This window comes from Corvus moneduloides, chromosome 4 (genome assembly GCF_009650955.1).
Source record: "Corvus moneduloides isolate bCorMon1 chromosome 4, bCorMon1.pri, whole genome shotgun sequence".
Classification (NCBI taxonomy): domain Eukaryota; kingdom Metazoa; phylum Chordata; class Aves; order Passeriformes; family Corvidae; genus Corvus; species Corvus moneduloides.
This window is the reverse complement of record NC_045479.1, coordinates 6,825,641-6,841,192: the sequence shown is the minus strand read 5'-3', so window position 1 is coordinate 6,841,192 and position 15,552 is coordinate 6,825,641. Positions and strand designations below refer to the sequence as shown.

General features: G+C 43.8%; 1 protein-coding gene across 6 annotated transcripts in view; it reads left to right on the top strand.

Moving 5' to 3' along the window:
• Nucleotides 1-15,552, top strand: part of IQSEC3 (IQ motif and Sec7 domain ArfGEF 3) — a 100,247-nt gene that overhangs the window by 27,673 nt on the left and 57,022 nt on the right. For all 6 annotated transcript variants that reach the window (XM_032107708.1, XM_032107707.1, XM_032107711.1 and 3 more), the window contains one exon: nt 14,906-14,986. In XM_032107708.1, the coding sequence (XP_031963599.1) occupies nt 14,906-14,986 (81 nt within the window). Of the gene's footprint in view, nt 1-14,905; nt 14,987-15,552 lie in introns of those variants that run through there.

Genomic DNA, 15,552 nt, shown 5'->3' with positions numbered 1-15,552 from the left:
TGCTAGCAGCTTAGTAAGACCAAGGTTTGGCATTCAGGAGTGTGATGTTAAAGCATTGTGTATAGCCAGCCAGGGTACATTCTGTTTCAGTCAAACCTGTTCTGCCTTGGGAAAACTTAAAGGACAAAGGATGATTAGATGTAGAATCGATGCCTGCACAAGCAAGTAGGTGGTCAAAGACACTGCAAGCTTTATTTACCCTTCTCTGGCTGGCATATTGACAGCAGTTATTATATGTTTCCTCTGAAAAGAGTAAGAATTCCATAGAGGCCTCCAAACTCCGCCCTTATATTCTGTACCTTCGACTCTACATGGAGGTCTCGCTGTGTGTCATGGGAAATTTTCAATCCTCTGGAATCCTTCCAGTTTTTTTGCTAATGGGGAATCTCTTGGTACATGTATGTTCTCCTTACATTTTATTTATGGGGTAACCTCTAATATGGTTAACCTTTGCTAGACTCTCTGATCCTGGGAGAAGCCAACTGCTCCAGGTGGCACCTTAACAGTGGTACCTGAAACATGCAATGGAGTCGTGGCCAACAGTTATACCCCATGGCTGAAGCAGCAAAACCCCCTATTTTTTCCTCTACTGATGCCTTTTATACAATTCAGCACACACTTTTATACAATTCAATTGTTTCTCAAAGAGATGAGGTGTCCTATGGCATTAATCACTATGAGATCTCAATAAATGCTAAAAAAGTGTGGTCCATTCAAGTACAGCCTAACCACAAGACTCCAATCTGTAATGGAACCTGTTCTACAGGATGTGAAATTCTGTCTCTGTCCAACTGAGAGTGGGTCACTGTTTGGAAGGGAGAATGGGAATAGAATCCAAGTCCTGCTATCACAAGACCTAATGAGACAGACTCTTCTACTTAAGTTATTTCAAGAGCATAACTTTGGCAAGGAAAAATACTGCTATTCTAAGACCTTGCAGGTTCCAAAATAACATCCTGCTGGAACATCTCAATGTACTCTTCCACTGAGCCTTGTCTGTCCTGGGTCAAAAGTAGCAATATGATCTTCATTGCCTTAGTACTGTATTAGTGTAGACACACAAAAATAAAATTGTTATGGCAGTGGTTGTTCCTAGAAATAAAGGAATTAAAGTACCTTGTTACAAGGACATAGAAACAGGTTCTGAAATATCTTATGTATTCCAGTTATTACTTTGAAAAAAAAGGGATGGCATTCTTCAACAAGCCTAGAAGGGTGGGAGAATTCAATTGTGCTGCACAAAGGTACAAAGCCTGACGACCCCAGGTTGGGCAGGAGTGTTGATCTGCTGGAGGGCAGGAAGGCTCTGCAGAGGGATCAGGACAGGCTGGATCAATGGGCCAAGACTAATGGTGTGAGGTTCAACAAGGCAAAGTGCTGGGTCCTCTCCTTGGGTGACAGCAACCCCCTGCAGTGCTACAAGCCAGGGGAAGAGTGGGTGGAAAGCTGCCCATCGGAAAAGGTCCTGCGAGTGCTGGTCAACAGCAGCTGAACATGAGCCAGTGTGTTCCCAGGTGGCCAAGAGGTTTATTTTTTATTAAAAACTTATTTTGGTGAGATTGTTTTTCATGCAAGAAGCTTCACTGTCTCTTCATGACACCTTTTGTACAGCTCTGGGATCTCTTCATGCACTACACGCTTCTTATACCACACAGCTGCTGCCAGAAGTGGAAGTTCCCCCACCACACAGCTTCCAAGGCTAAACTAGAGTCTAGACAGAATGTGTTCACCACAAGAATCAAGATTTCAACAGCTCCAAGTGCTAAAGTAACCACAAATGCAGATACAGCCACTGCTGTTGCCTCTTCCCAAGATGGGAAGTATTGTCACAGCCCAGCATGCAGGGTCTGGAACCATCGCTGATGTAGCTTCACAGTCGAAGTGTGAAACCACAAATAGCACTGCCAGCTTATTCTGAGCCACATGGTGTCAGCTTATGCTACAGCCCTGCTGGCACCAGGCTACTGAAGCAAACTTGTTAAATCTCAGTTGCTAGAGGAGATTGCCCAGCTGTAAGTACCACGGAGTTCAAAAAGTCTGCATCAGCCATTTTGTTTCAGGAGCAGAAACATAATCAATCCCACAGCTCCTCACTCTGAATTCTAGTAATTGTTTATGAAACTCTCCTGAAATATCTCTGCAGAAATCAGGCTCTTGCAACAGAGGAAAATCTCTTATGTTTATGTTTCCAGAACCACATTTTATATCTTGTTGTTTTTTTTTTTTTGCCAAATACAGAGGGCTCCAGCACACGGTGGGAAGTTCCAAGCTTCATTAAGTAGAGAACAGTAGTGGTTTTGTAAGTGGAATGCTTTAGCAAGTAAAGAGTCCCCACGAGGCACAATGGGGAATAAGGCACTACAGAGATATCCAGGAGTACAGACAGATATAAGTAGCTCATTGAATTCCAGGTGAACTGCATATGGTGGCAGGTGCAGGCTGTATAGGTTCCTATAGTCATCACTGACTGAAGCACTGCTCCTTTGGCCAGGTATATATCTATAAATGAGTGTTAGCTGACGTTGGTATCTCGTTCTTAGATAGGGCATGGATGAACAATTACTGTATGCAAGGCTAAGAAGAGATGCCTTCTCCGTTTTTGTGGTGATTTTTCCCAGCGCTGCCGCACCAGAGAGAGTATAAAATAATCCAACTCCTGCAACTAAGACTAACCTAAACTGTCATTGTCTTGATAAATTGACTTGACAGAACATTGTATGTCCTACTAGTTATAAATCTCAGGAATTATTGAACAGTTAAGATGGGCAAAGGGAACAACTCTCATACATTTTCCAAATATTAGAACACCTCATTAATTCCACCTGTTCTTCTGCAACTTTAGCAAGGCCAGGATTTTATGAAGCTCCAAGAAACTGTGAAACCTCCTCTTAACTGAAAACCAAGTATCTGTGATGGTCATGTGCTGAGCATTCAAGTTGCATCCTCTCCCCATTTGTGTTGGTGCCAAATGGTACATTCTTTCCAGAGCAATTACGTATGCAAATACAGCTGCTCTTGGTGTCAGCCAGCTGCTGTGTCCACAAGCAGCCTTGAGCACTGCCTGCTTTCCATATGTCAAGGCCCTGGTGGAAGCATGTGGGTGTGTTTGGAAGGGAAATGGGCAAATTAAATTTCCCCTGAAGCAGTGGTGACTATTGCTAACTGTTCCTTGAGGCATTACAGTCAGCTCTGCAACTGGGCCTGCACTTTTCCTCTGCTCTTCTCCTTCCCACAGCAGTAGCAACTCAGCTCTCCAGCATCAGGGAACAGCACAATTTAGCCTTGGGTATGCCAGCAAGCAGCCTGTGTCCAGTTCTGCATTCCTAATTCTCCTTGTGGTCCTTCTGCTTTACAAAATCACTCCTTTTTCAGTTATGGGTGTCACTGATGCAGCAGCCCCAGATATGTGTAGGTGTGGAGGTAACTGGGATTCCAGAGCCAAGGCTCCAAAACAGAGCTCTAAAGTGTTCTGCAAGCCAAGCCTTGATCTTCCTCACTGCATTCAATTGCATTCCTCGTGTGTCAAGCCCCAACAGCAGAGCTGGGGCACCTCAGCCCTTGGCAGCAGGATTTACTGCACAGAACAATCCTGAAATTCTTGGTGAGTGTGAAGAATAACATCACCACTTACATTTAGTGCATCAGCCCAACATGGTAGGAATGAGCTTTCCAGCTTCTCTTTGGTTGCTGGTGTAATTCACTGTCATGCTGCACTGGTATCCAGTGTGGAACCCAGAGCTGCCTGTGGGGTACCAGCAGCACATCTGGCCATGCAGCGCTAACCAGGGACAGGTCTGCAGCAGACAGTGTTGCCAAGGGCACAGAGAGCTCAGAAGTGAGCCGTGGATGCAGCTAATTTACATGCTTATGAGATTCTGCATTACTGAACAGCACTCCTTCATTTAGATTTGTGTCATTCTCCAGTGCTAGGGACATTTTGATTTTAGCCTCTAGAAAATTCCAGGGTTTTCTTCCTGTACTAAGGGGTTAAGTGTGAGTGAGAAGCCAGTAAAAAGTGTAAGCTTGATTAAAAACAGATCAAATATTAGTCATAATAAATATCCTTTTACTGAGTCCAATTCTGACACTTATTCAAAAAGTAAAAATAATTTATTCTTACTGAGGAAGAGACCTAAATTCCCTTTATATCTCACAGTCCCAGTAATTATGAAAGGGATTGCCAATTGCACTAACACAAGCCTTTGCCTTTTTTTAGTGTTCATATGTATTGGCCCAAAATAGGAGAGAAGAAAAAAAGGTGTTTGCTCTGCTAGCAGAGTACTCAGGCAGAGTGCTGGCTCTGTATCTCTTTAGAAGGACCACATACTCATTGATATGAGCTGAAAAACTGTAATTATTATATGAAGAACTGGAGGGGATTTGAAGAATGCTTATCAGTGTAATTAAAAGTGAGCTTTTGCCAGCTATTTCCGTTTTATGTAGTTATAAATCTATTATTTGAACAAAGAAGGAAGGGTCTTTGCATAGTACAAAATAGAAGAGGTATGAAAAGATGTTTCAAACTACAGAAGATCACTATCAGCATGCATCTGCTGACATGTAATTATTCCATTACACATATAAACTTTAAAAAAATGATGATATTGAAGATAGTTGGAAGTGAAGGATGCTGTCTTGGAAAAGACATGTTATCTTGGAAAAGACATGTTATCTTGGAAAAATAGCTTTCAATTAAGAAATTAATGGACACAGTTTCTGTTTGTGGTAATTATTTAACTGAAATTATTTCAGGAACTTACACAAACTCCCCCTCACACATGCTTTTGATTTATAGCAGCTTCCTAGTTGTGATATCTGAAGTATAGTTTTGGCTACAACTTATGAAACCTCTGCTCACTGCAGTGAGCGCTGCACGTGTCACCAGAGGATCCCCTCCACATGATCAGATGCGCACACACGCTTCGAATATCAGACTGCTCTTTATTATAGAGTAGCTGCTTTTCCTGAATTCCACTACTCAGCCTGTTAGCAAGCCAAAGCAAATGATGCTGTGGCTTGTCTAGCACAAAAAATCATCAACTGTTTCCACCACTGACAGAGGATCTGAACATGGCTGAAGGTGCACACTGAACTGCATAGTCCAACATACAGTGTTTCCTCCTCCAATGGCCATTTTGGCCTCTTCCTTTTTGTGCTTACAGGCACCAATCCAATTAGCAGACAGCCATGCTCTATGTGGCTGATGTTTCTCTGGAAGAGAGAAATCCAATTTAAATGGAGTGAATGGGCTCCTGATTGACATGTGATTCAACAATATTTCAGGAGATGCAGGCCCCCAATCCCTCTACCAGCTAATGATAAATTCTCTTCTTCCCAGGATGTTTTTTCCTGAAAGTTGATTATCAAGTACTATAATCTCCCTCATCCCTGTTCCTACTGTGCCTTAGGAAAGAAATTAATAGCAAGAAGAGAAGCTTCTGAGTGAATCACTTCCGCTGGGCACGTAGGGGAGCATGAGAAGCATCCTCCGTAAACACAAAGTGTATTTCATCAACAAGCAATTCTGTAAGAGACACCAACATATCAACATCAGAGATACAAGTGCCCCTCTACTGAGAGTTTTTAGCAATGCTAGCTTTCCCCAGGCCATCCCTGTGTCCCAAATTGGAATGTTTTGTTCCGTCCAATTTAAGTACTATTTCCAAATCCCTTCAAGCTGCTATCTTTTATAAAGGCACCGCATATGCATGCAATACATTATGTTTGACTACTTTAGGGTCTGACTTTGTACAGTAGATATTTGATCTTAAGTTTCCTCCTATGGACAATTGCTCTCATGTAGATTGTCTCTGGTCATAACAGAATTAGTGCACAGATAATTGAGAGTGAATTTATCCTCCTTAGTTCACCTTGAGTGAGTTATTTCATCCCATCATAGCTGAAGCATCAAGAGCCACAAAACTGCACCAAGTAATGCCCCACCTAGCATGAGAAATGCTGAAAGTGGGTCCAAAACCTGACCCCAGACTTTGCTTCTGGCTATCACAAGGAGATATCAGTCAGACTGGACCCAGAAGCCAGCATGGACTCTCCCCCTGCAGCTGATTCCTGAGCATATCCCATTCCTTTCCCCACTCTTGCTCATTTCTAGCATGTGGGAAAACCTGGCAGTTAGCCCAACTGTGCCTGGTAGACTTAACAAATGGATGAGATTTCCTTCAAGTGTTTCTGGGTGACAAGATGGACTTGTCAGCAGCAATTTTCACTGAATACAGTGAATTCACAGGTGACACAATTCAGGTGAAATCTTTATGAGAAGTAGCCTGTCACCAAGAGAAAACCATGTGTTTAGGTCCATGGCAGAGGAACAGACCCTGCTGAGCCAGAACACAAGGCCACAGTTAATTTTCACCATCTCCCAGATACATTGCTGACTCTGATCCTAAGTCCAAAAATGCCACCTTACATTAAAGAGGGTCTATCACTACATGCTCAGACCCTCTTTGTACACATCCACACACATTTGTCTAGTGGTCATGTTCTTCGTACTGAAATTGCTGCAAAACACCACAATTTCTTTCCAAAATCCATGCACCCATCTGCCAGTCATGCCACATTTTCCCCCAAGAATTTCTTCAAGGTAAAAGTGAAGATGTACAGGAGAAATGCCTACCACTTATATGGACTAAAGTAAGCTGCGAAACCAACTGTTCAGGAAGATATGGCATTAATCTCCCCATCCCTAGAAGCAGATGGTGATAAGTGAATGGCACATTTGACATATCTGTTGTAGTCACCCAATGAGTTAACCAAAAAAAGATCAGATCACAGCAGCATTGGCTCAGACCTTCTTCCTCCAACACAGGAAATTCCATTTCCCCAGCACAGTGCCCTGTGCTTATCCTTCCAAGCTGTGCTGTTCTGAAAACCCCACAATAGCTCAGAGACACACATTTGTGTCAGTGTCACATTGGATTGTCACTTTCCAAACAGTAGTGTATGTAATGCATATGGTATTTTATACTAGCAAGGGCAATTTTGTTTTAAGACATTTCATAGGGTCTCTAAAATCGACATATTCTAGTGAGAAACTGTAAATACTCTGGCACTGGGAATCCCATCTTCATCCCATCTCCTAGCACTGAAAAAAGAAATTTATAGTAATGCTATGCAAAGGATGTATGACTTAAAATGAATTTTTTTACCAAGAAAGAAGACAATGATTAAGCAGGTGCTAAGTAAGTTTTAGAGGATGAGCGCTGATCTTTCAATAATCAAATTTATAGAGAAACATCATGGAAGAAGACATTTTCTCCAACACTCATGAGATGATCAAGACAAGCCAAGTTCCAGACTACAAAACATATTTGATTTTTCATTTCTGGCAGGCAAGCAGAGAGAATAGATGCTCCTGGCAAGTTCCTCCCTCTTCTTCCCTCCTAGCATGACTTTGAGTGGTAGAGAGAAGAAGCAAGAACAGCTTTGAGAATGCTAAAGAGCTGTAGGATGATAGGCACTCAGGTGGACTGAAAGAAGGGCTACCATGCATCCTGGTGAGGCTGGGCATGCCTGTGTATGTTGTATATTCATCCATCATGCTGCCACAGCACAGAGTTTCTTCAGCAGCTTGCTTTTGTTAGGCAGGAGCTATGTGCTGGAATCTAGACAACATCTAGACACAACTTCATTTTTGTCATACAATTAACTAGGTATCTAAGCTTGTGGAGGGTTACAGACAGAGGTAGACAGGCAGTGGCTAAATAAGTTAAGAAAATGCTTGATCCCTGCATCCTAGCGACACTCAGGTCGGGATTGTAGTAGTTACTGGGAATGTAAAATAAAATGATTGTGATGCCTAAAGATTTTTAGCTTTTTATATTTTTCATACATTTGTAGCTTTGTAGGTTGCTAATACATGGCTGTAGCTCCCAGCACTTTTCCTACCCTTTTCCCCTACATTTCAGAACAATAAGCTAACATTCTAACACATTCCTGACATACTGTTTAGTCTTATTCCAAGAAGAGAACCAACTACAAGGATGTTCTGTTTTCCAATCAGAATCTGGAAAGACATAACCAAGTGGGCCAAAGAAGCCCCTTGACTGATTCCAGTGGGCCAGTACCTGGGGAAATATTACCTAACCAACTACTCTCCTAATTGGACAATATATGATAGGTATGCTAATCAAGTAACCTTATCAAAATTGTGGAATTACTGTACCACATGCAGGTTTTGCCATATTGTGTACTTGAAGGCTTTCAAGTAAAGGTTTGCTTTTATATTACCATTTTAATGTTGTTTGGGAAGGTTTGTTCTATTTCCAGGCAACAATAGCTTCAGGCTTGTTGCACTCCTACACTTTAGTGTCTTGGGTAATAAGGCCCATGCCCCTTAACACAGAATTTTCTCAGTCAGTCACATTTGTGGTTCTGGTTTGTGTAACTGCTTTTCTGAGATAGCCAATATCAACTGTTCAAGAGGAAAGATTTAAAAACAGCTACGGGCTTTCTAATGCTGATAAGTTTGATACACTATATCTATAGTGTATATATCTATATATATCTATAGTGTATATATCTATATATATACCTATACATTGGCTTTGGAAAAAATCTGCATTAAGTACTCTAATAGGATAGTCCTTAAAATGTCCAGTTCCTTTCTGAATCTTATCAAATTCTTGCTGTCAACAGTATCCCATAACAAATGAGGAGGCCATCAAATTTACAGGGACTTAATGAACTTAAATTGCAGAAATTACTTTGAATTTATTTTTAATCATGTATGTTTCCTTACAATATGAACCCTGCCCATACTCAACTGCCTCCAAAACACCAGTCTAATGCCCTACAACTGAGATGAGCCATTAAGACAGCTAGAAAATTTTAGTGGTATTCTGCAGTGAAAAGTGAAGAAGTGGGGAGAAGCAGCTAGTTGTTAGACAGTACTCTTTTGGAAACAGTGCCTTTTTGAGATCTCACTTCAACTCTCAGTTCCAGTCAAAAATAGATCTATCACAGGAGGGAGGTGATAGAAGGAGTAAGGTCTGCAGCTAACCTTAGCTAGGTTGTGTCACAGCTCCATTGGTAGGTAGAGGTAGCATTGAGCTACATTTTGGGGGAGTCAGAAGACTGCAACTGGCCTTTCATTAACTTAGCATTGCTAAATAATTCCTGTTTGTGGTTCTCCAGTGCTCATCTTACGAAATGTAACAGCCAGTAAAACTTCATCTGAGATGACTTCAGTTCTCCTTTGACTCTTTCTGCCTTTAATCTTCCCCTGCTAGGCCATGATTTTCTGCGACTCCATCTGTTCTCTTGGCAGTTATCCGAAAAAAAGGCAAGATAGAGACAAGTGGCAAAAGACTCCAGGAAAGCTGAGATATCCAGCACTACAAACAGTGACTTTTGGTCAAAGCCTCTGGCTTTTCTTCAAAAGGCAGAGGTTTAAAGAGAAAACAGAAAGGCTGCATGAGTTGGACTAGTTATTTACTGATAGCACATTCCTTGATTCAGCATTGTCAGATTTCTAAGAACTGCTGTGTGCTTGGGCCAAGGGCAAGGCTGCTGGATATGCAGGCCAGTAGGGCTCAAGGATCAGAACCCAGAGGTTAGTAAGTACTGGCAGTTGGGGAACCCAGTGATCTTCATTTATGGAGCATGCCAGCAATCCTACACAACTGACCAGAGCAGTGGGATGCAGAGGTGTTGCAGCATGGTAGAGAAAAGCACGCTCTGTGTACTCATAGTGAGAGCAATTTTCATTCTGTCTTGTTTTGGCATTTCTTGTAGTCTAAAATCATTCATGCAGAAAAACACAGAGCTGCTCTTTATCTTTGGGAACAGGCCACACAGGATATATGTTTAATTAAAGCTGACTGCTGGAGAGCAGGGAGCGCCACCGTTTTCCATATGCTGTCTGGACCGGGGTTTGCTTTTGTGGGGGTGCAGGAGAACAAAAAGAGGTTAGGTTTGTTTACCATAATGCAGCTCTCAGCAGATGGGCATCTCTATTTCAAGACGCTCTCATCAGTGCTAAACTGCTGGGCACTGATGCTTGGGGGGCAACACTGACTGAGCAGAAAGCCCATGGCACTTGTCCAAAGGGAAGATACAGCATTAAGGGAATTTTAAGAAAGTTTGCCCTCCTTTAGCCCTGTGATGTGCAAGCTACAGAGACTTTAAATTTTTGGCCCTCAGTTCTTGTTCCCTCTACAACGCCAGTTTTTAAGAGAAAAGAAGCTTATCCCCTTGGGAGCCATCGATGAAAGACCAAGGCAGCATGAATCAGGGGCCCCTTTGCAGCACAGTCCAACTTTCTGAGAAGCCAGAAAGGTAGAGCTAACTCCTGAGCTGACTAGACAGCTTGTGCTAGCCAGGAGGTTGGGCACAAGCCTCTCTGAAGTTCATCACAGAGCAGGAACTGCTGTGGCTGGACAGTTCATTCACAGATACCCCTATTGAGGCTGTAGGCAGCTGGCTGGAGGATACCTCTTGTCAGGAGCAATGTTAAAGATATCTGAATAAAATTCAGTCAGCTGTTTTCTCTCAGAGGAGAGAGGGCTAATGTTTCAATTGACAGCATGGGTAACTACTGGGCCAAGCTATCTCTGCATTTAAGATAGGTCTGGACTGTCAAATCCTTGCCTCCGGAGTGTGCATCCCAGCTAGATGGAGCAAGGCACTGACAGGCTCAGGCTGTTCTCAGTCTTCCCTTTGCATCTGTGCTTGCCTTTGTCCTCTGCTGCTCCTCCACACACGGGTCTCATAGTGCTGGAAAACCTTACCCCAGCATGCCTGCTCCTTCTCTCCCTGAGCCCCTTCCTCTTTTGTGCCAACCAGCTCACCCAGAACACCTTTTCTTCTTGCTGGTTTTCCCTTCCAAGCTTTCCTCAGAGTACAGACCAAGAGATAATAATTTATTTTTAAAGCAATAAATTGGAAATAGAACAGTTCAGCAGTATCCTGGCAGATGGGGAGAAACTATCTCCACAATCACCTGCCTGATCTGCCCGTGATAGTGTGTGTTTAATTTCAGTCTCTGCAATGGTTTGAAGAAGGCAAAGCAGAGGATGTACAGAAAAACACAGGCAGAAAAGCAAGCCCTGGGCCTACCCTTTTAATTGGTCGACCATTGCCACCTACCAGAGGCATTTAAAAAGAAACAAAATTACAGATCCACACTCCAAAGTAATGAGTGAAGTTACATTGCCTCCCTCCCTGTTTTTCAAAGGCTGAAACAACCTCATGCTTTCTAGGGTTTAACTCCTGAGAGGCCGCATATTCAAGTTATGTAGCCTTTCTGGCTTATGAAGTTAAGATTTGTTTAAAAACAAAATAAAAAGGCAGCATGGAAAGGAAAACAAAAAACAAGAAATCACCATCAAAACTATTATCCTGACTTATGACAGATACTAAATATCTCAAGGCTCACTTTAAACTTCAAACTTGCAAAGGCTGACAACACCACAGGAGGAGGAAATCCAGGTAGCCACCAGACATTACAATCCTGACAGGCCCTCCTGAATCACAACAACAAAAATAATGTCTTACCTGAAGACTTCGCAGTGTTAGGAAGACAGTTGCTTTCCTGGAGCACTTCCTTGAGGCTTAGAAGTGGCAGTGAGGCTCTAGGACACTTGCCTTTTGCACCCAGAGAGCAGCTTTGTCCTGATAACAACTGACACACAGCCTCTTCGGGTGAGAAGGGATCAACTTCTCCCACAGGTTAACCCTCTCCCAGCTCCTGTCTGGGTGCCACGATGCAAAAGTGAGGGTGTGGATTTGCAACATATCAGATATGTGCAGGATCAAGAGATGGAAAGAAAGAGGAAAAGGAACAGAAGTAGTCTCCACGGCAGAACCCAGTTCCTGTGGTGTATGCCTGGGGAGAAAAAAAGAGAAAGAGAAGCAAGCTGTAAAAGAAGAGTGCGAACAGCCCCAGAGCTCCAACTGCTCCTGGGCATTTGGAGAACTTGGATTTAATAGGAATAATAAGATAACCTTCCCTGCTTCCAGTCATGGGAAGAGCTTTCAGCACAGGCTTGGAATACCCATGTGCAACTCACATATTTACCTCCATCAGGCAGTATCTGCTCCTCACCACCTCCCTGGTGGATTCTCCATGAGAGTCATGGCCCCTGGAGTGGGACATAAGGATCCCACTGGAGGCAAATTTCTGCATGTGGGCATGATCAGCATCTGGTGGTGGTACGTAAGGGGCACAACTATTCCAGAGATCTTGGGATCTCCATGGTTCAAGACAACTTTGGTTTGGGTAGAAAACACCCAAGGCTGTTGTTGAGCACACATAAGAAATCATGAGAACCAGAGTCAGGAGCTGACTGCAGCTGCGGTGCTCAGAGTGTGCTAATTCTCTGATGAGGATCTGGGATACTTTTTTTTCTTAAACTGCCCACAGGAGACTGAGCCTAAAGTCCTGAAACTTCACACCACTCTTCCTTTCCCTGCTTCCCTTTTACTTTTCTTTGTGTTTCTACCATGATAATTAACTAGCAAGGCATTTCATCTATATATAAGCTTCTATTTCTTAGGTTTTTGTCCATCCTTGTTCCTTCCTCTTTTTCCCTGTTTTTGCTCCCTCTTGTTTGCTTTCTTCAGGTGCAATTAGGAATTGTCATTGTGCATCTGCTGTTTGAATAAAAGCAGAGAACAGTGTAGTTAATTTAGGGAAATACTTAGATTAGAAATGGCTGAAATGTGGGGTGTCTATTTTTTAAAAGATTTTTTTTGGTAGCTGTTGAAGGCTGTAGAGCAGCTTATGAGGAGCAGCTGAGGGCACTGGAGAAAAGGAGGCTGAGGAGGGACCTTATCACTCTCTACAATTCCCTGAAAGAAGGTTGTAGCCAGGTGGGGGGTTGGTCACTTCTACCAAGTAACAAGTGGCAAGACAAGAGGAAATGGCCTGAAGTTGCACCCGGGGAGGTTTAGATTGCTTACCAGGAAAAATTTCTTCACTGAAGGGGTGGTCAGGCATTGGATCAGGCTTCCCAGGGAAGCCGTGAAGTCACCATCCCTGAAGGTAGTTAAACGACATGTAGACGTGGGGCTAAGGGACATGGTTTAGTCGTGGGCTTGGCTGTGTTAGGTTAATGGTTGGACTCAATGATCTTAAGGGTCTTTTTCAATACAAATGATTCTTCGTAAATGAGCAGTGTGATAGGACGTAGGAGCTGGAGTATTTGTGTGAGCCTGCTTGAAAACAGACTGAAGTACGATCCCACCACTTGCTCGGTCTCTCACTCTCTCACTGGCAGCATCAGAGGGGAGACAGGCTGCGATTGCTGTGGGGACAATTCGCCACCACTGCAAGGCTTTGCCTCCTGCTGCCTCCTCCTACCGTGAGTACAGCTCTGCTTGTGGGAGCGGCCATTGCACTGGAACCCCATGGCTCCTGCCACAGCTGCCGAGCTTCTGTTACCTCTTGCTTGCTGCCCCGGGAGAGCCGGCCCTGCCGTTCCTGCTGCCGCTCCGAGGTTCCTGCTGCAGCCCGTTCCGCCCTCCAGCCCGTCCGCCATCGCCGCGTGAGGGAGGGCGGCGGCCGAGCTCGCGGCACAGCGCCCCCTGCCGGCGCGGGGAACCCCCGCGGCCGCCCCGCCCGGCCGGGAGCCAGCAGCGCCCCTGGCGGCCGCGAGCGGAGCTGCGCCGAGGGGAAAGGGCCGGCGGCCGGGAGCGGCTGCGCTGGGCTCCGCTGCTGTGCCTTGGTGCTGCCACAGTTACTGTTGCTTGCTTGCCTTGTTACACACACTGGTAAAGAACTGTTATTCATGTTTCTCATATCTTTGCCCGAAAGCCCCTTAATTTCAAAGTTATCATAATTCAGAGGGAAGGGGGTCATATTCTCCATTCCAAGGGAGGTTCCCGCCTTCCTTGGCAGACGCCTGTCTTTCAAACCAAGACACATTGACCACAGCCCTGACCAAAACCTCCACTGAAACTGACATAAGGAGCATATGAAGAAGAGCAAGTGGCAACCACTTGGTAACAAAACACCAACAAAGAGCAAGGAGACCCCAGACCCCAATAATGCTGTTGGTCCGGACTGTCGCATGAGGGATGGGGAGTTTAGGTCATAAAGGTATAATTGTCCAGGGATTTATTTGTTTGGGGTCCCTCTTTTGAGGCACCAAGGTCAAGATACCAAATACCATAACTGATTTCTTGCAATAAACCTATCTAATGGAAATGAGAGCCCAGTGTCAAAAACTTCTGTAACACTAGGATTTCTTACTTTGGATGAAATCTTTTGTCTTTCTTATCTAATAAACACATTTTTGTCTTTTGTTTTCCTGTTTTGCTCAAGTTTTTTACTTCTTAGGGTTTTGCTTTTCTCTTCTATGGTCTCTTTCTCTTGTCATGGTCTCAGTCCCCATACCTGTGCTTGTTCTGTCAGTTCTCCACTACTATTCCTGGTAATCCCCAGCAGTGGTGTGCTAAGGCCATTTCTGTGCTCCAGGGAGGTTTCACGAGAATTGTCTGCAGAGGTTATTTAGCCACTGGTAAGAAAAGATCAACTACTTCACAATGTATAGGAAACATATGTAAGAAAACACATATAAAGACATATTTCTGTCCCAAAAGAAATAGAACTAAAGACAGACAAAACTGTTTTTCATGAGATGTATGGGATTGTGAAACAAATGCTGCCAGAAGGAGAACTTTTGGGTTGTGCACTTTTGCCCCATTCTCCACAGGCTGACATCAGCATGAGAACAGGTAAGGTAAGGGAATAGAACTCTCAGCCCCCTTTTCTCTGCTCTCCTCCACCTTGGAGTAAAAAATGTTCATATAAGAATTAGACTACTCTTTCAGCATCACTGGGAGTCACTGTCCCCTTGGAACAGCTCTAAAAATGGCATTCTCCCTTGAGCTTTCTGCTGAGTGAAGTGAACACTGACCCACTGCGGTTTGTTTTTTCTTGCAGGAATGAAACTGTTTTACACCAGTTCTGTTGCCCAGCAGCTGATGCAGAGCAGAAGCCTTCATCTCCAGACTCCTCACCAAGGTGGGAAATTGTTGCCAGCAAGATCTTTAATTTTTCTACTTCCTTATCATCCATCACTGATCTTCCTACCCCAGACAAAACTCACATATTACACATGCCAATCCACTTCCATCCTCCCCTACATCCCATGTTCCCAGCACTGCTGTCCCTTGCTTTTCCCTCCCAGAGATTACTGTTTGTACTGTTGTGTAATTGCTTGCAACCCCCCCCGACCTCCACTCACACACACACAAAATGTTTTTTCAGCCTCTTTTCAAATATCTATTTCCATCAACCCACATTCATGCTTGTACCTCTTCTTACTGTATGTGACACTGACATGCACATGCTTCACTCTTCTCCTTCAAATTATTTATCTCACTCTATGAGGTTCCTGGACACACACACTATAACCTTTAAAGTATAGCAAAAGTCACCCAACAAACTCAGGGTTCTGTCTCACACCCTGAATCAGGGTGGGGGGAACATTTTTGCCTGTGTCAGATGGTCTGAGCCTGCCCCCAAAGAACAGCTGTAGACAGGTACTATTAACTATCACCAGCTTGTATCCAGTGCAGCCAGGTGTG